General features: G+C 41.2%; 1 protein-coding gene across 2 annotated transcripts; it reads right to left on the bottom strand.

The window, feature by feature from the left end:
* Positions 1 to 8,394: 8,394 nt before the first annotated feature.
* rinl (Ras and Rab interactor-like) lies at positions 8,395 to 20,704 on the bottom strand. 2 transcript variants are annotated; one of them, XM_030398939.1, is made up of 11 exons: positions 18,573 to 20,704; positions 18,111 to 18,320; positions 15,750 to 15,861; positions 14,985 to 15,063; positions 13,435 to 13,523; positions 13,226 to 13,308; positions 12,597 to 12,828; positions 11,631 to 12,338; positions 11,203 to 11,520; positions 10,938 to 11,069; positions 8,395 to 10,135 (listed from the first exon to the last, which is right to left on the bottom strand). In XM_030398939.1, the coding sequence occupies exons 2-11, from the start codon at positions 18,288 to 18,290 to the stop codon at positions 9,690 to 9,692; spliced, it is 2,379 nt and encodes a 792-aa protein (XP_030254799.1). In that variant the 5' UTR covers positions 18,291 to 18,320; positions 18,573 to 20,704; the 3' UTR covers positions 8,395 to 9,689. The 2 variants fall into 2 exon arrangements, with proteins under 2 accessions (XP_030254799.1, XP_030254807.1); XM_030398947.1 differs by having other exon boundaries at positions 18,111 to 18,276.
* Positions 20,705 to 20,797: the final 93 nt, after the last annotated feature.

The following is a 20,797-nucleotide window of genomic DNA, read 5'->3' as shown; positions in this document are numbered from 1 at the left end:
CTGTGGCTGGTTTATTACTTTGGTGCAGGAGGTGGTGGAGTTTAAGTCATTTTATTTGAAATGTATGGAGTGTGTAGAAACTAAAACCACAGGTTGGTCATGGGGTCCCATTTTGTTTGACTTTTATTTTTAAACAAGCTGTTTGTAACTAAATTAAAACTCAGTAATGTCAGTGTGCATAAATGTACTTGATTTTTGAGTATGCAGTTAATTAAAACTGTTGATATAAACTCAACAATGCACAAAAAGGAGTCCATTTAAAAATAATTAAAGGTGTATAAGATTATTTATTTATTATTATTGTTTTAAATGTACAGAAATAACACTTTTGGTGTTTTGATGTGTACGTATTTTATCACAGAGGTACTGCATCTGCTGAAACTAGCATGCTAACCAGTTAGCCTGGCCTATAAAGGGTCAAAACTCCTGTGCTGGTTTCGTAAAGACTAATACACTCCTGGGTCCCAGAGCTCCTAGTCCTCACTGGAGGCTCAAAAGCTGCATTGTTAGCTAGTTGGTTGGTTATGCCAATATTAAGTCACATGATATTGCAAACAAAGAACTTTGCCGTCTATCCCAAAAGTAGGAGATTCTGTGTCATGTGACATATCAGCTAAAAAGTAAGACTACAAGATAACCAAACTTCCAGATATTTGACCTAACAACTTGAATTTCAGTAGAGATAGCAGGAAGACGTGCTACATGATGAAAATTTGGGGTTTCTTCAGAATATCACACATGCTCAGCATGTTCATCAGCATTTAGCTCAAGCTTGAGGTTATGCAGGGATGTCTGAGGATTTTGTTAAAGACAGGCTTGAGTTGGGAGGAGGCACATGCAAACAAGGCTGTATTATCTGCAGAAAAACATATTATGATTGTAGTAGAGCAGAAATGGAATAGAGTAATAATTGTGTTCATACCAACCGTAAATAATAATGGACCTAGCACATAACCTTGTGGTACTCCCTTGCTTATTTAAAGGGATAGTTGATTTGACACCAGTATGAATTATTATTGAAATATACAGTGGACTTAAATCTTGCCATCTTCGCTCTTCAACTACACCATTAAGCCTGCTTGTTTCTATAGCTAACAAGAAGGCACCTGAGCTAAATGATGCCTATGGAAATGGTTACAGATAATGCTCAACGCAGTAACTATATTTAATTGGAAAATATGCAAAAAATGTAGGTTTGTGCTAAGTGTCAAAAAGCAAACTAAACACTGTCTTTACTTCTAAATAATGGATAATACTTTTTAACCTGCCTTAATAAGTAAAACATTTAAAAAGCATTGAAAATGAAACTATCTTGCCTCACAGACCTGTATATCATTTTATCATATTTACTGAGGAATTGGAATGCAGAAAATGTCTAAACTTTATGTTAGATAGAAAATGTATACACTGAAAGTCAGTTTGATGAAAAACCAAAAGGTCATTTATGAGCAAAATGCTTTATTTTGCGGATTTACAATTTTGTGTATCACAGTAACAGTGGGCATATCCCTCTAACTTGTAATTTTTTTTACCAATCCAGGTAGATGTTTTCTTTCCCCATTCTCTCTACTAGCATCTAGCTAAGGAATATATGTGCAATTAATTATAAACACCAATGTAATGTACAGCATATTGTGTGATGACACACAACAAATTTCAAACAACACAATCAGTGATAAAAAACAGGAAGAAGAAATGATTAAAAAACAGCTTGTGTGTTTCTTAATTCACAATAATCCGTACTACCTAGGACTATTTTGGCTCCTTCATGAGATGTCCAAACACTTATAATGAACAACTGTCCAATCCACTCACTTTTACAGGACCTCTTCTTGACAAATAGTGTAATCTTCCCTCTTTCATACAATCATAAGTCACTCCGTCCCCTCCACTGACTATCAGTTAAACTCTGACAGAGGCCTCAGGCTGCAGCTGCAGTGATCTGTCACACAGGCTGGATTATCACAGGGAGGAAACATTTTTTCTTCAGTGCTTCACAGCACAGACCAGAGCTCCTTGTGGCTTGTGTGGATCTTTTCCAGCCCTCACATCCTTTTTGCTCATCACCAAAAATTAAGATAAACATCATGAGTCAACAATGAACGAACACTACAAAACTTAAACAACCTCTTTGTTTTCTGTCCTGACCTTTCCCCCCGCAGCTCCTGATGTACACATCCTATCCATAACCTTCCCCTCTTCTCTGAACTGCATCCTGTCAGTCCCCAAACATCCATGCATAATTCCACCTTTTGCCAGCCTACATCCACCCACAGCACCCCAAACACACAACAAACGCTGAATACCCCCCACCCTGCCCCCATTCGGCCTGGAGCAGGAGGGGGGGTCAGAGGCCAGAGTGCAAACGGAGGTCAACAGGAAATGGCTGTTCTCCCTGGCACAAAGGTCCCGACCCCAGCACCCCTACACTTTTCATTTCTCTTTGTCACTCCACACACTCTCTTCTAGGACATGTTGGTCAGTATGTGCCCCTCACTTTTACTCTTTCACCTCTGCACCTCTCTCTTTTCAGAGCTTATAATATGTCTTGTAAAAGAGTACAACAACTTTTGTCTTCGTCCAAACCCTTTCTACATCTGAAGACACGAAGGTGAACGCTGGTTTACCGCAAAGCTCTTTGTGTAAAAGACATAGGTACGTTTTAATTTGTATTTTTCATTACATGATAAAACCAATGAACACTCATTCCTAGAGATACAAGTATGGTTACGTTCAGGACTACACACATACACTGTCCATAATTCAATGTTTCCATTGATTTTTTTTTTTTTTCCTATGAAGCATTGAAATCTAAATCGAAACTGTTCCTTGTTGAGACATCTTTGTTGAGGTGTTTCATTCTGGACCAAATTGACAGACTTACACTGAGATTATGTGACTTACACTTACACAATATCTGCAAATTTTCATTATTGGATTTTGTGATCGTTCTTTCAAGGGACCCAGAAATTCACATTCAGTTATTATCTAACAAACTGATTTGAAAAGAGGTTATTCACACCTTTTTTAAAGCTGAAATCTTCACTGTACTCGGCTAAAGCTTTGTGGTTGAACCGCTTCTTTGTATGGTTCATTATAGTCACTGGTGGCACTTCACATTGGGAAAAATGGTGTTCTTGGTTCAATACAGAAAGGGTCAATACTGTCTACTTTTTCAGTATTAGCCTAAAAACCATGAGATTTCCCAAACCAAAAGGTTTTTGTTGCTTATTTACAAGCAAATTAGGATGCCAAATACAGTCTTGCGTTTTGTACGCCCACCATTCACACTGACATCTCCATGCAACTCGCTGGCAATTCAAAAATGTAGTACTTCCCTCACTGGAAATAAGCACTGCCAGTGATCATGATAAAGGCAGTAATTGCATTTCATAACAAACTGTAGTTGGCCCAACAAATTAGTGGGATATTAATGTAATTTCTAAGAGACACAATTGAGTATCAATATCAGTATCAGCCAGGATCTGTCTGACTCCACAAATTCTTTATTCTAACAACAACTGGACCTGTTGCTCTGCTGTATAACGGCTCCATTTGAAAACAATGATCCTAAAATGTATAAACCTGCAACATCACAAGCCAGGCAGGGATCTCAGCCGAAAAATCAACAGCACATACTTTATTCATACATCAGTGTACAGCTTGCACTCACACAGCATAATTCATAGTCATAGCCTGAGCTTATGATTGGTTCAGATAGATTGCCAGCCTTTTCTCTCCCCAGCTCAGACTCCATTAGACGGTGGGAATTAGACTGCATAAAATCTGTTGACTTCATGCTGACAAATGAAGAGGAGAGGGGAAACGGGAGGGAGAAAGTGCTTGAATGCATTTATGTGGATTGTGTTTCAATGTTTGTATACAGTGGTTAGAAGAGAATATATTGTAGGGAGGTGGAGTGTGTGGCACTGCAGTATGATTCATTCCAACAACCTCACAAATCAGAGGTGTGAGGTTTTTGTCTGAAGCTTCGAGACGATGACTGAAGCGAAAAACATGTTTTTGTGGGAAATATTTTTCAAAAAATCACAGAGGGTGAAACATGTTGTGAAAATGCCAACAGCGATTGTCATTTTGAAAATGTGCTCCATTGCAGCACTTGTGCAGTGTAGGCCCTGCGCAGGATAATGTATATTGCATTCAGTGTGTATTGCTACACTCCTTATAATGTCTCAATCATTTCAGGAGTCCTACTGGTTTGAATTTGACCATTTGGGCTATTGAAGCAAAATGAATACACATGTGTAAAGTGGAAATGTGCACGTCTGTGTGTGTCAGCGCATGAATTTGTGTGCACATAAATATGCACAATTCCATTTTAACATAAAGTGTGTGTCCGTCGGAGGGGGGTTTACTCTGGTGGTCATTAATCATTCAATTACACACCTGTCAGAGTTCAGACAAGTGGGAGAGAGGGAGGGGCCGTGGGGTAAGAAAGTTAGGGGTAAAAAAAAGAGAGAGGTGGGGGAACGGAGGAATGCAGCAGTGAAAGGAAGAGGAGCAGAGAGAAACTGAATGACAGAGAGAGGGAATGAAAAAGGGGAGAGAAGAGAATGGGCGAAAGTTTTATTGTGTTGTATTGTGTGAACGAGCCGTGACAGAGGCAAGCTGCTGGATGGTGACAGGCCACAATAAGGACAAAGACACTTATGTATTACAGGGTACAACTAGTGACAGATGAGGACAAGGCAGCACAGTAAAAGATGAGTCAAACTCAACACTTCATCCAAACTGACTTGAGTCGATTACTAAGTTTAAAGTGAAGCAGTCCAGGGCATCTTTGGTGCGTTCAGAGAAAAACGGGACAATAGAATACGGCAAAGTAGAGGTTTAATATGACAAAGGCAAAACTAATTTGTTATTTCATGTACTGCGAAAACTCAGAATCACAGTAGTCAAAAATATCTATCCTCATATAAGACATATTTACCCTAGAGAGGAGCATTTTAGTTAGATTCTGGGACTTATTTTTAAACAATTTCCACATTTTTCTTTTACTTTCTACAAGCAAAAAACACTTGTTTTCATTTTGTTGTTGCTCTGTATTGTTTTGTTTTTTTTTCACTTACTTTTCTCATTCAGTTCCAGTATAAGTTAAAATAGCTATATGATTAAAAACTCTAGCTAAGGGAAATTGTTTTTACTTAATGTTAAGTACTTAGTAAAAGTCTAAATATTATATATCATGTTGTAACACTGAGTTACTATTACAGGTTGATGTTCTGTGTAAACCATATTTAACAGGCTGAAGAGGAGCTTATTCAATCTACCAAATACAGTATATTGTAGGGTATTTTGATTCGCAATTATGTAAGGAGCGTTTAAGTATGTTAAGTCTTAAACTGAAAAGTAACGTGGAACTGTAGCTGTCAAATAAATGTGGTGGGGCAAAAGATATTACACTATAGGACATTATCTAAATTTGAATTGTACTAGAGTTGAAGTATAATGCATAGAATAGTAACACTCAATAAGGAACCCTACATTTTTACAGTTTTGAGTAAATTGAATTAGTTACATTTAGTTACATTCTACCAGGGAAGACAAGCAGCAATAATTGTTAATCATAAACAGTTTTTTTCTGAGATTTTTTTCACCAAACTCTCCACGCTGTTATCTTCTTTATCAAGGAATTGACTCATAATAGTTGTAATATTTCTTCATTTCTGATTTGGAGAAAATAATATCAATGTATGTTTGCTCTGTATGTGGCTCTTTGCCCCCTTCTATACAGTGTATGTTCATGTGTTTGTATACTGTATGTGAATGGCCCCCCCCCACCTAATCTTCTGTGTGTGTGTGTGTGTGTGTGTGTTGCAGCCTCTACGTTGAGCTGCAGTACCTCAACCGCCTCAGGCCACAGCCATCTGTGCCCCCCCTCCTCATTTCACATACACACAAACACACGCACACACACTCCTCTTCTCTTCTCTGCGGACCCCCTCCTCCCCTGCCACCACCACTGCCATATATCTAATTTATGGCCTTGGTGAGTGCGTTACACACACTCATGTATGCATAATATATCACATGTGTGAAAGAACTGTGTGTGAGAGAACGAGTGTGTGACACTCATTGGCCAGTATAGACCGCGGCTCCTCCCTCGACGCTTTCCCTAAATTTTGCTGTGTGTGTGTGTTTTCAATAAATGTGTGATCAGGAGTGTTTCTCTGTGTTTCTTTCTCAGTCTTTCACAAGATCTGACATCACTGATAAATTGTGAGAAGGGAAAGGGAATGTGTGTGGGTGTGTGTGTGTGTGCGTGTGTGTGTGTGTGTGTGTGTGTGTGTGTGTGTGTGTGTGTGTGTGTGTGTGTGTGTGTGTGAAGGCCCAGCTGTTTCTGGGCTTGACATCCACATGCAGGCAGAATGCCAGATGTCTCATTAGGCAAATTTGATTGGCTGGGTCATTTAGAATGCAGCGATGATACGGTTCCATATGTGTGTACATGAAGCTGAGTCTGAGTCTGTGTGGACATTTACATAAGAGGCCCGTATAACTATTTACATGTGTACACACCTGATGTATGTGCATTCATTAACTATTTTGGTAACATTTGAACTTACAGGAAGTTAAAAGTAATGAAAAAGAAAAACCCAACTACAAAACAAATATATAAAATGTACATAACAGGAAGTATGTCCACCTTGAAAAGGGTCTATGTAACAATTTGCGGCAATTTTAACTTATCGATCAGTTTTTATTGCCCATTTGTGAGAAGATTTTAATGTGACGTGAAAAATGACACCTTCCCCGGCTTTTTTCTGTCGTGTATACGATCCTGCGGACGATTTGTTTGAGTTGTTTAATGCTGCTGGACTGTGGATTTCTTTGTGAAGGATTCGGGTTGGTTTTAAAGCGACAGTCACACAAAGGATGTGACTTCATGCACGTTCTCAAGCGCCTCATCTCAGGGCCTCTCTCTCTTCTGCTCCACTAACTAACGGCAGCTAATGTTACATCAGTAATAGGGTCCGCTAACATTAACCAACGACTGGCTTCCAGCACAGTGCAGAAGCTGCAAAGAGCCCCTTTCACTTTTCCTCCTTCAACTTCAGCTGCCACTCCAACATTTACTTTGAATGCACTCCACTGTGTGTATTTAAACAGCTAGCTCATCTGTTTGTCACATTCTAATTTCTCTTTCACCACTGATACTTGTCATGTCACGTGATTCAACCTCATCTCCTAATTTTAGCCTCTAAGTGTTGCTTCAACGGCTACACATGCTTACACCTCAACTGCAACTGCTACATTAACTACATTTGTTTGAAGCAACATTATGTACCTTTCCTACCTTAAATTAGCTTAAAAATTAAATTGATGGTCCAGAAAATTGCACAAAATGCCAACATTATGTAGATCTACATAATGTTGCTTTAAGAGTCTTTACATCTGGCCACTTCATCTCTGAGATTCTTTACATTTCAACTGTCATTTCAAATTCCAGTGCTTTAGCCTCCCGGACAACTTTCAAGAACCTCAAAAGCTCAATTAATTCTGAACTATGAATTTCCATCTCAGGTCCTTCAACTTCATCTGCCATTTCAACTTTTCCAGAGTTTCATCTTCATCTCCTTCGTGCAATCCTGCATCGGTGCTTTAGCCTCAACAGCAACTACAACAGCCACTTTAACTTATTTCCGTGCTTAATCCTATGATGTCAATTCGACTTCCGTGAACCCAAAACACATGCACAGTATCTTTCTAAAGTGTGAATACTGCCACCAGCCGCACTTGTTGACATAGTTTCTCTTTTCAAAAGCAGCATGAATATATTCAGATGTTTTCTTTTTTTTTTTCGCATAATATATTCCCCCGTGCAAATACAGTGCCACCTTAGTTAAAAAAAAAAACAATCCTGTGCAAGCTGTTACTATAGGCTCTACAACTTAAGGTGGTTAAATGCTGCCCCCTGGTGGTCCAAACGTAGACAGCTGTTTTTGTTGTTTTGGGGTCTCTTGAGAAGCACCACCATGTGAACATGTTATTCTGTATTTGTCCTGATCCATTTTTGTTTCATATTATAAAGTCCAGACAAGAGTTTCTTCAAGGTAGAGAAGAACAGCAATGACATTCAGGACATGCCCCTGCATTAAAGTTACACTTAATCAAGGGTACCATGACATCAGGATAAAAAAAAGTGACGACGACTTAAATCTTCATTTGTTAACTTTTTTGTGACACTTAGGGGGTAGACGAAGCAGAAGAGACACACCTATCCTTCGATTAATGTGTTAAAAGGCTCGCAAGCAGCTGCCCACCTACACATCCAGCAGACACGGAGCGACACCATCACTAATTTTGACTTGTGTTTCTGTCCATCTGATGACTGCGACACCAACATAAACTCTCCTTTTAGCAAGCAAGAAGAACAAGCAAAACTGTTTTATTAATACCATATGAGTTTACTCTTTTTGCACTTACAAAATTACAAATCAGACATGACATGGGTCAAAAGTAAACAGCATATGAAAGGATTCCATCTCGTGTTGAGCAGCCTCCAAACTCAAACTCTACCAGTCGTGACAATTTATTTGAAGGCACAATAAGGCGACAGATCTCTTGCTTCAAATAATATCACTGTAAGCTTATGTTTACCACGTTTCTGAGTGGATTGAAGGCAATATATTATTAATTAATCAGTGTGATTAATTACTAGATGTAAACCCAGGTATCAGCTGAGAGGGAACACTGATCCTATGACACATATAAACTATTGTCAACTTATGTACAAACTCCTCTCTTCTTTACAATAAAACAATGATATAACATTTGGACTAATCGAGGCCAGAGCTTCCTAGCCAACAAGAACCCGTAAAATGGAGCAATCTCCAAGTTATTGCCTCAGCATAGACTTAATAAAGACTGATTTCTGTCTCCCCAATTGTTTAAAGCTGCCTTAAGCATTATTTTCTAATTAAGATAAGTATTAGTTAGCTCTATTATACAACAGTAATCAGTGTTATAGAGTGTTTGATCAGCAACCCAAGTCTCTCCACCTCCTGGTCGTGCAGTAAAAGAGAAAAGAAACTGTCTGGCAACCCTGCCCACTTTATCCAATCACGACAGAGAACTCAACAAAAGAGCGGTCCTGTCTGCCGGTCAACAGGCACAGAGCAGGATCCTCCTGGCAATGGCGGAACAAGGAGTGGAACCAATTCCTGCGCTCCAGGTGGCAGCTTATACAACGAAACAGGCCAAATAATGAAAAACACTTGAAGAAAACAAGGAGGCAAAGAGAGCTGTCAAAAACACTGCAAAACAGACAGGAAGTAAGCTAAAATGATGCTTACAGCAGCTTCAATTTGAAAAGATTTTAGACCCATGTGGAAGTAAATACAAATAAAATCCGGTACTTTGCAAGACAAGAAGCTGAAATTTTAGAAAAGTACAAATATTTCCGTGTCCCTTTAAAAACGACCTTCAGGTTTATCTCAGGAGCCCTAGAGGAGTCTCCACCTTCAGGTTGGCATTAATCAAAAGCTCCCTCTTCTTCTTTCGCCTGTATAGAAGAGGAATGTGAGGTTGGTTTATGTGACATGGAGAGTTTGACCCACTGAGAACATGGTTTGGGTAACCTGACCATGTCTAAATGGTCAAAAAAAAGGTGTTGCTGACAGGTTGTTATTCTTTGCTTCTCTGGTCCATCCTTCATCCTCTCTCAGTCACAATCCTCTGTGGTTCTCTTCCCTTACTGTACATAGAGTCAGTCCCTCTTCCTGTGTTTTCCTTACTCTGTCCCTGTGATTGCAGTTTGATGCTGGAGTGGACGTCTGTGATTTGTCCTCAGCTCCTTGTTCGCTGCTCGTCTCTTGCAGAGCCTCTGTGGTGCTTTCAGTCTGCCCTTGTGATGTAACAGTATTAGCAGAATCAGATTCTTTCCCACTGTCCTCTTTACTATCAGTTTCTAAGGTCTGCGCGACCCTCGTCAACCTGCGAATGGTACGTCTGTGCTTGCTGCGGCGCGACTGGTTGCAGTGCAGGGTGCGCCTGCGATGCCATTGGTTGAGAGACTTTTGGGCTTCGACACTGAGCTGACGGGCGGGCAGTCGTGGCTGGAAGCTGCTGATGTAGTAAAGAGAGGCGTATAGAGTTGTCAGGTAGTAGCCACCTGTTGATGTAGGGGATACAGAAAGAAAGAAAGTCTGTGAATTGTGATGTAGCATAATCAAATTGTTTCATTAAGTCATTCGTTTATTAACTGAACAAAATTGGCTGTCACACCCGAACCTCCATTTTGGAGACCGGAATTGAGTTGCACCAGCTATTTTGTAGGTGCATCTGTGTTTAGATCCCTTTTCAAAATTGAAGTGTCAACAAGCTTCATTGAAATCATCCATTTACTTAATCTTGCTTAAAACTTTAGCAGTGAATTAGCTGGGAAATGTCCGTATTCGTTTTTCATTTGCACATTATGTGAAACACAAAATCTGACTATGCTAGCCTAGTCTATGTAATTTGGTCATTTATCAAAACGTTACTGGCAAATTCTGTAATTTGAAGTCAATTGTGATCTTTTGGTGTAATTTAATTCAACATCTTTTACTTGACATTATGATAAACAGAGCGTTCCACCCTGCTGTGCTGTGATGCCTTGATGCGGGTGGGAAAGGGTCTATTTCAACCCAGACTATGATCTTTTCCTAAACCTGACGCAGTAGTTTTGTAGCCTCAACCTAACCAAACTGAAACTGAAAATAATAATTCAAAAAAGAACGTCAGTGTTTCTCAAAGGATAAAGAGTATATGACCCCTGGTCAAAGGTCCTGTGACTGACCCAATCATCCACCGTGAAAAGCTTTCTAGAACACCAGGTACCAGCCAATCACAGCACAGCAGCGCAGGACCTAATGAATGACTTCATAGAAAATAGTACAGTCTGTCTAAATTGTGTTTGATCAAATCTGCCGTACCCTCTCCCTGCAGCTGTGTAGGGTCCAGCAGCTCCATCATGTAGTCTGTGTCTAGTTGTAAGGTGAACACATCACTACGGAGCAGCACCCACGTCAGGCAGGGCAGGAAATCATCTGCCCCAAACACTTTTCCTGAAGGAGAGGAGAGGAGAGGAGAGGAGAGGAGAGGAGAATGTGGACTTAATTCACAGACAAACAAGGTGCCAATCCAGAGACAGATAGAGTTATAGAGGAATTAATAATACAAAAAAAATTGCCAGGTTACCTGAGCTAGCATTAGCACTCATGCTGTGATAGATGCTCTTGCAGACTTTGAGCAGGATCTGGACCTTTTTGTTCGGCGAGTAGGCCTCGTGCACACTAGTCCACCTCTGCTGGATCCGCTCCAGGGTGACGGAGTCAGGAACTCCAACTCCAGCCGACCCCCCAAGCTCCTCAATCCCCTTCTTCTCCAGCACGCGCAGGTTGTTCTGGAGACACTTGAAGCTGCCGTCTTCAGTCCGGGAGGAAAGTATGCAGGAGTAGAGTTGTGTGGAGACAGGCTTCAGAGCCACCTTGTGGAGGGATAGCTCTACCAAGGACTCTACAAGAGGGTCAAAAGGTATGTGAGGGGGGAATCAGAAGAGTGCTTAACATTGATCTACTGAGTTTCATGATAATAACACATTTTCTGTCAATCACACACTCACTCACCTAGCTCTGCGTCATTTATGTCAGTAATGCTGTCCAACAAAGGCTGGATTTCTTGGCAGTCCAACAGTGTCTCCTTCAGTGACGTGAGCGATGACCTCACTTCCTGTAAGAACTCCGTCCCCAGGACCCCGCTGGGATCAGCACCTCTCTTCAGCGTCATCTCCACAAAGTCTTTCACCGCCTCTGCAAACGGATCACCTTTCCGCTCGCTCAGCTCCTGAACACGATTGGTTAGTCTTTTTTTCTGACTCACCAGCCCGCCGATAGCCTGACCAACCGCCGACAGCCGATGTATGACCTTGTCAGCCAACCGGTGAGCACAAGGGTAGTGCTGGTTAGGGCTCGGCGTTTGGGACTCCTGCTCTTCCTCTATGCTGCTGATTGACAGCGAGTCTAGCTCCAGCGACGGCGGCTGAAGCAGAGAGGAGGGCCTCGGTGGAGGCAGCCAGACTCCGTCTTCAATCCAGGACACCCTGTGAGGAGACTGAGGCACAGGGCTGCCGTGGGGTTGTGGCTCGAACACTGTGCTGTTTCGGCTTCCAGGGGTGGAGGGAGTAGATGAAGAAAGGCTCTCTGTACTCTCTCTTTGAGGAAGGCTGGAGGAAGCATCTTTGCTGGGCCTCCTGAGAACCACCCCGGCAGAAGACACCTTAGCTGAAGGGCTTGGTGGGCAATTTGGTGAATCAGCTGACTTGGCTCTGGTTAGACCTGGACCGGGAAAACGTGGATTATGAACACCATGTTGTTTCTGAATTATAATATTTAATCCATTATAGAGCACACTAAGGGACTCACTTTTACTTGCTCTTAATTTCCCCAAGCTTTCAAATGAAACTGCGTGAGTTTGCCTTTGTGTTTAAAAACTCAGATGTTTCCATTTACCCCAAAAGATTAAGCCACGGTTCTAAGATATCCAAGTTTGAGTTTTCATCATCGAAAAAATGACGTTCTACGTCACATCCTCACCAGAAATCTCCATCTCAGCAGTCGAGGGTGCCTGGTCCAACGAGATGGCTCGTTTACTTTGCAACCCCGCCCCTGCCCATGTTCTGGTGGTGCTGAGGCGTCGCTCTCGTCTGTAATTTGATGGCTGTGTGGCGGACTGTGCGGCAGTCGCCCTGTTGGTCAGCCAATCATCTCCATGTTCGCGAAGGTAGAGGGGATTGATGATACACAGGGCCCCATTTGTGGAAGTCAACTAAGGAAAAACACAACAATGTAGTCTTGAATCAGGCAAGAATTTGTCTATTTACGACAAATTCTCGTCAGGACAAAAAACAAAACAAAACAATGAACTTAAAGAGGCTAAAACAGTGAATAAAAAAAGTGAACCTTTATTGTTGTTGAACAATGGGTGGGTTTTTCCAATAGGACATTTAACTTAACTTGGTTCAATTAAACATTTGAAGCATTGTTGATATAAAAATTTTATATAATGCAGCTTTAAGGCTCTGAGACACATGCCGCCTCCCTTGCAAACACAAGGAAATCACGCTGAACACACGCTCTTATACAGTATCTTACCATCACCTGTACTTAAACACACACACACACACACACACACACACACACACACACACACACAGACTATATACCTGTATGGAGCACATTACGCTGCTTGGCTCCCTCTGGGTCATTTCATCAGTCTGCAGGTCAGGGGGTGTGAGGAGCCAAGTTTCTGCATCAGAGAGAGTGGTTGCATGAATTAGGCAGCTCTTCAAAAACGCCCTCCTGGTTTTGTATTTGTGAGGTGGCTTACAGGAGTTGAGGTGAGACAGAAAACAACCGAGGTGGAAGAACTCACTTGGTTCAAGTTGGGCGAGGCGGTCTTTGTTCTTGTCGGTTACACCATAGATCCAGCAAGGAATGGAAAGACAAACAGCCAACACATCCCTGACACAGAGGAGTATATGACAGAGATCAAATACATGTGTGAAACAAACGGAATCAGGAGGCCTGCGCAGACCTCAAAGTGGCCACAATGTTGATTAGGCTTTCAAATGAATTTAAATTATGAAGAAGTAATAGTACTAAGGATGTTAGTAATAGAAAAGCCCATACAGGTAAGAGACTTAGACTTAGACTTTCTTAGAGTCTATGTTGGTGCAGTCTGCTAATGTGTAATGCAGGCTTTTGCTGGTTAGCTCTGACATATACTGTAATATAATAATGATACATGTGTTTGCTAATAAGATGTTCGTGAAGCCCAGCGTTAAAATGGAGGCTCAATCACAAACAGCAAATTCATTAATTTAAACCTCAACATCAGCAACAAGCAAACAAACAGAAAGCAAACCAGAGTAGAATAGAAATATAAACATATAAAACAACAACAGTGTCAGTTAAATATGTAACAATTTTTGTTGAATCAGTCAAAAATGTACGAAAAATGTCAACATAATATGAAGAAATAGCACTTTTGACCTTGTGCTGTCTGTGTATTGTGTTGCATCTACTGAGGTCAGCATGCTAACCAGCCAGCTCCGTCTGTCCCTGTACAAAAACCTCGCACCAGCAGTGTAAACACCGATACTCCACTGATCTCTGAGCTCCCATTCCGAACTGCTAGCTGCACGGCTAACCCAGCTAACATGCACACAGCGGCTATAGTTAGCAGCACTTAGCAGCTGTTATTCCGTTGATAGATGATCCCCCTTAGTTGTTTTTAGTGTAAATTTGACCAATTGGCCAATTCTTACGTATTGCACCTTAAACTAGTTGCAAGCCAAAAGTGGACAGTTAATTAGTAAAGACCTAAAGCGTCAAAGTGATATATGAGAATTTAGTTTAAGTTCATCATGTAAGAGCTTCCAGGAGACTGTAGCACTAACACTAAAAGAAGTCCCCCCAGGATCAGTCCTGGCAGAGGCGACAGAGCAACCAGCCAGTCACTGGAGTGAGTTCCAAATTGACCAGGGTTGTACATGACGTAGTAAGTGATCGTAACTTTTCAGTCAAGGCTTTGAATATAAACAGAAACCAGTGATCGTTACGTCTGTCAGACGGAAAAGGCCAGCCGAGGAGATACAGTGATGAGTATTGTAGCTGTCACCAGTAACAAATCTAAGGGCTGCAAATTACGTCACCGTAATCCAAAATTGCAAGAAAAGTTGATTAAATAATACAATCTATGTTTTCTGATCTTGAAAATAACATTCATTTATTTGATATGCACAGAGATCCGGCTTTAGATTAATACAAGCTTTCTTTAGAGCATTAGAAAAAAACCTGCAAGTTCTCGATGGCCAGTTGTACAGAGTCCGCAATCCAATATACAGTGGAAATATTCAGCATAAAGATGGGCCTGAAGACAGTAAGAAGACTTAAAACTTAAGAGTTACAGCAGGTTCTTACCTGGTCAAAGAGTAGAAGAGCACGAGCTGAGCCAAGTCAGAGAAAGAAAGACGAGATTCGGCCAGCTGGAAGACTGATGCTGGGAAACAGAGAACGAGTGGGCAGAATTAGTCTCACGACAAAACACATATTCCTGGAAACACACCGAGCTTGAACCAGGAAGGTCTAAAGGGGAGTTTCCCACTAGCTTCATTAGTATTTCCTGTGATATTTTCTGATACTGCGTGGCTCAGAATGGTCACTTGTCTCTTTAACCTGTCATTTTATCTATAGTGCATGCATCTGCAGAGAAGAAAAAGTAGCACCAATAGGTGTGGATGTAATTTGTAACTGGTAGGGAGTTCACAGTTTCAGGAACCAGAAATTGCAGTTTGAGAGCGACCAAGAGGTGTGTATCTGATTACCTGCTCTCATGTTTGTACTGCTTGCATGCTCAAGTTCAACAGCAGAAGGAGTTTAGGAGGAATTTAGGAGTTTATTTATTTAAAACAGGGACAATGCACAAAAGAACATTAATCTCGTAAAACAAGAACAAATGCATTGAGCCAGGTTATAGCAATTTTGCTAGTTTCCGCCTGCAGTCCCTGGGCAGGTAAGAACAGATGAAAGTATTTATGTGTCTGGTCTAGTCAGTGTCAGAGGACAGACTAAGTCATAGAACTGCCAAAAGTGACAAAGTGACAAAGTGACAGCTTGTCACACAAATGGCCACACACAGAAAGAGAAAGTATGCGGCCAATGTGTCTGCATGTGGTTGGTCCGTACCTGTGTCTGTGCTTTTGATATTATAGTCAAGAACTGCTTCATTTTCTCCTCCAGCGGACACACACAGCAGGCTGGGCTGAGACGTTGCAGAGTCGCGAAGAACCAGGAAACTCTGGAGGGAGACACACAGTGACTCATTTCAGTATCTGAAGTGTGACGGAAGCTTGTTGGGCAGGTTTTCTCTTGAACAGCCACGCTGGAAAGCTCCACGTCGTGGCTCGGTGGCAACCAAGCAGCAAGGAAAGGAACAGCGATGATTTCAGACAGAGCGTGGTGAAAAATGAGCACTGCGTCAGGGTTTCCATGATAAGACTAGATTGATTTGATCTTGAAAATTAGTCATGATGACATGAAAGTCATTTCCCACCACTAATAATTGCTGGTTGGTTCCCGCTCTTAAAGCTGACATGATACGATATCCGATATGGTCTTCTCCCTCATAACTTCATATCTGCAGACTCAGTTTACAATCTATATGTCAATTTGTAATAGATTTGCAAAAGAGCTGTAAAAGAGTCACCAATTATTAAGGGTTACTAATTGTAGATGGATGAAATAAATGTAATATTCTAAATTAAATGTCCTAAAAACCCTGTTTTCCACCTCATGGCGATGAATAATGGGATGCTACATGAGCGCACGTTTCAGGTTTTCGGGCTCAGTTGGAAAAGGATGATGTCACATATCTCCATGCACCAATCAGAGTTCAGCACCATTTTCTTCAAAGTCAAATGATGGTAAATGTTTACGCTGCCATATTTTAAAATTATACATAAGATATTAGATATCAAAAATACTTTTAACAGCCACAGCTGAAAACATTTTTGTGCACTGATGATAACTTTGCTGTAACTACGTAGATGCTCTGTTGGTCGAGCCTCTCAATCTGATCACATCTGCCTCTGTGGAAGACAGTGACTTAAACAGAAAAGGCAGTTGGTTGGGACATGATTAACTTGAGTAAAACAAGGCACATGCAATCCCAAATACAGCAAAGCAGCGGCTCAGCCGCGTAGTTACACCACCACAACTGAGTTCAGACACACGCGTTCACACACAACGCAGACACACACACACACACACACACACACACACACACTCACAAAGGAAGTGGCTTTCAGGCTGAGAGTGCACAGAAATAGAGACAAGTTTTCTCCAAACTTCAAACACAGACACGAAACGGGCAGCGGAGCACTGAAGATATTACAGGAAAGAAATATTCTTTTGATTCGTAACGGCAACATTAAGTCACAGATTCATACGAAGTCGCACTGGAAACTACTCAGGCAGAAAAAAACAAACTCACTTTTTTTGTGTTTAGCATTTCAATTCAACAAAATCCGCAGGCCTACAGCCACCAGGGGGGACGTGCTGTATGGTATTCGTACAAACTCTACGCTGTCCTGTGAGAGTTTCTGCAGTAAAAACAAACTCTCATATATTTGCTATAACTTCATACTTGTTTGCTGCCTGTTAGAGTATTGCATTTCAGATAAAAAGCGAGCCCTTTAAGGTTTTTTCTCAGACCTACTCACATTCTCTCTTTGCTGCAGACGTATCCATTTTGTAATGTCATTTCCCTCATATGCGCACGCTTTTATTCAACGCTACTTCTGCATTCGGTGCTCTGTCATCAGATAGTCACAGAGAAAAAAGGGAACTACTTGGATATGCATGTCAGTGTTCAGTGTGAGAACGAAAATGTAAGTGAAACAGACATCCCTTCTGTTTGTCTGCTCTACTGGTTTGAGATCCCGCTTGAGGATACTTAGTTTCATATGCTGGAGGATATGGTGGTCTTAGCGGGGATACTTAAAAATGAGGGGAGGATTATTTGAATTACCAACCTTCTTTCACCTGTCAGGGTTAGGGTTAAGGATAAGAACACGTAAATGTCCATCTCTATAACTCAACAAGTTATTTTACCCCTTGTATGTTATAGGATATAACAAAATGTAAGAGAGCTAAGAGCTAAGTGGGAGACCACTGGTCCATTTAGGATCAGCTGATACACTTTCAGTGGTTATATAGATTGGGGATTTCTGTCACAATTCTGTAAAAATCGACCTTTCATTGTGATAAAATATACCAGGCTCCAAACAGGAGAATGACTGATTGTTACAGAAGGTTGACACTCACACGTCCATGGTCAAGATGAATAATGCACTCAATAGATTTAATAGTTTCAAAGTTTTAAACAGTTTCCTTGAACGTGTGAACCAGCGACTGATTAACTTCTCTGAATTCTCCAGACAAGTAAAACAGGTCACCGTCATATAGAAGACTTGATCTCACATCACAGAAGAAAGTTAAGTTTCCTTGATTGATTGATTTAAGCAGTGAGGAGGGGGGAAAGCTCACCCCAGCAGGTGTTCCACGGATAGCAGCGTGGGCCTCCTCTCTATCCCAGGGTGCCCCAGGGCACCAGGCCTCCTGGCAGCCTCTCAGCTGCTCCAGCAGCGTCAGCCTCCTCCTGCTGCTCCTCCACGGGATGGCTGTGGTCCCATTGACTGAACTGTGAACCGCCCTAGACACAGACATATGGACGCGTTTATGTGCACATACAACCGTCTGTATACGTGCACATAGACGACAGATCAGTGTGTGAGTTAGACGCATTGGGAACAAAACAGATAGTGAATGCTGATGACTTCATGAGTATAAGGATCGAATCCTGATATTTTTGTATAGAAATTTTGAGTTTCTTTCAAGATTTTGCTCTTCAAACATACATTTAAAGTACTGAAACCAAAAAGTCAATAGACATTTAGAAAAACACTTAAACACAAGTGTATTGATGCTATGAAATTGGCTGATACTTACATGTGTCAGTCTGGCTCAGTTAGTTCTTGTATCTTCTCTCTTCTACACTATTGGCACACGTCTGCACATGTTGCAATCTTCCTTCACTCTTGAACTCTTCCTTTCTGCACGGCGTAAAATGTTGCTTAAGACCTCAAAATACCAACCGGGCTCGAAAAAAGGAAGCTCTCGTACATCCTCAAGAAGTTTCCTGCTGTATTGCGTCGAGCGCCTCGTATTTCAGTCGTCGTACGGCTGCCATGCCTGCCTTCTTCTGTCACCTGCACATGCTGGCACTTGATGCCCTTTTAGTTTTCATGTGAACTGTTCAGCTGATACTTCATCGCAACCTCTTCTTCACCCTCCCCTCCCCTCCCCTCCCCTCAGGTCTGCCTGTGGTTAACCCCGCTCTCAGTCAGAAGACACTGCATGTTCTCTAAAGAGCTGTAGGTGCCTATTTTATCTCTCTGCAGCTCTGTTTGTGTCTTCTGCTCAGAAATGATGAATTTAAAAACTGCAAATCCGTCCTGAAAGCACAGATTATCTTTTTGGAGGATTGTATCTTGCAGCTGAGGAAGATATGCACATAGCGATGCATACACTTCGCTTTGAAGTCATCGGTAGGAGATGATATACAGAAAGAAATGTAGAACTATTAATAGAAGGAGAAAGCACACTGGCGCAAGTGACTGCACAGAGGCGTTTCATGTCTATTTTATCTCATGTGCATGCAGGTGGTGTGCTGGCTGTCAAGTAGTCCTGTCTCTCACAGAAACCACAGCAAGACTTGTAGGTGGCTGGTCAGTATTTCTGGGGCAAGTAGAGTCAAAGTTCCTTTTTTAGTCAAACTCTATTAAACTTTCTGTTTAAATCAACACAATGATCTGTACAATGGCGATGACCCAACATGACCTTGCAGGCGTATGATCCCTTTTGTCCTGTGAAAATAGAGAAAAAGGAGAAGGATCTTAAATGTTTTATTCACACGCCTCGGGCTCTGCTTTTTGAAAGTATTCTTAACAACTGTAGAAGCTGCCTAAAGACAGGCACACTTTTGTGAGTGTAGATTTTTAGCATTGCTAATGGCATGGCTCTATGAATGGTCTCTCAGTTGCCCTGTCTGATGGTCCATCTTTTTGGTCCAGACTGGAATATCTCAACATCTATTAGATATCGATAAAATTCTTTAGACATTCGTGGTTAATATTTAATTTCTTCACTATGTTGGTTTATGACCAAATACCCGTAAAATTCATAACTTTCCTGTCATTATCAGAGGTACTTTGTCTTTAGTGCTAGTTAGCAAATATAGGTATGCTAACATGCTAACCTAAGAGGGTGAACATGGTAGACATTGTACCAGGAGGCTCTGTGTATGCTAACATGCTGATGTTAGCGTTTAGCTCCACTAATTACTGTGAAGTAAAGCCTCAATGCGGCTGTACAATATTCTTGTTACTTTATCAAATTTGTACTCCAATTACATCTGATGCAATGATGCTCATTACGGTGACAAAATAAGCATTATGTAACAGATGACAGGCTTTAAAGGCAGTGAAAATTCTGGAAGACTTGTTTAAAATTGTAAGTAGCTTTAGACTTATGACCTAGAGCACTTCAAACATCATCTTTAATGTAAGCATATTTCAATGTATGGATCAGGGTAAAAAAGAAATAAATATACGCAATAAAAAGTGGCCACTTAGAAGCTGAAGTTGGCCAGTGCCACCTCAGCCAATCATGTGGTGGAGTTTCACAACTATACTATATATTGACAGTCACTCAACCTTTCCATTGTGAAACTACTGTAAGGGAATATGTGTGTGTGTGTGTGTGTGTGTGTGCGCGCTTTTCTTTTCTCAGTGGTTAAAAGAGTTGGAAAATGTGATGCAAAGATTTATTTCTGTGCACCAATCAGAGTTCAGACATTTCTGAATCAAAACATGCTAACAGCCGCAGGGCTGTTTGCTGTTTGCTTGTGTTTCCAGGTGGCTGTCATTAATAAAGCTGCCACCACATCGTCCTGATGAAGTCAATTAGTTGATCATTTAATACTCATTAACATTTGATGTTATGAAGAAATATTTAAGATTTCATACCAGACATTCAGGGTCATTAAAACATACATATATAGAATTATTCAGTTATTTCATTGGACTTCTTTGACACGTGAGGCTTCAGTATTCACTATTCTGTATTGTGCAAACATTGACATTAACCACCAAAGCCTGAAAAATGTGCCGTTA

Source organism: Sparus aurata, chromosome 2 (genome assembly GCF_900880675.1).
Source record: "Sparus aurata chromosome 2, fSpaAur1.1, whole genome shotgun sequence".
Classification (NCBI taxonomy): Eukaryota; Metazoa; Chordata; class Actinopteri; order Spariformes; family Sparidae; genus Sparus; species Sparus aurata.
This window is presented reverse-complemented; position numbering and strand designations above follow the sequence as displayed.

What these genes read in the sequence shown, in the direction of transcription:
- rinl (XM_030398939.1), bottom strand. Translation starts at nt 18,290, where the DNA reads ATGTCTGTGTCTAGGGCGGTTCACAGTTCAGTCAATGGGACCACAGCC. An exon ending in TATCAAAAGCACAGACACAG is followed by an intron (nt 15,064 to 15,749) that starts GTACGGACCAAC and finishes TCTGTTTCCCAG; the next exon opens with CATCAGTCTTCCAGCTGGCC. An exon ending in CCTCGCCCAACTTGAACCAA is followed by an intron (nt 13,309 to 13,434) that starts GTGAGTTCTTCC and finishes TCTCTGATGCAG; the next exon opens with AAACTTGGCTCCTCACACCC.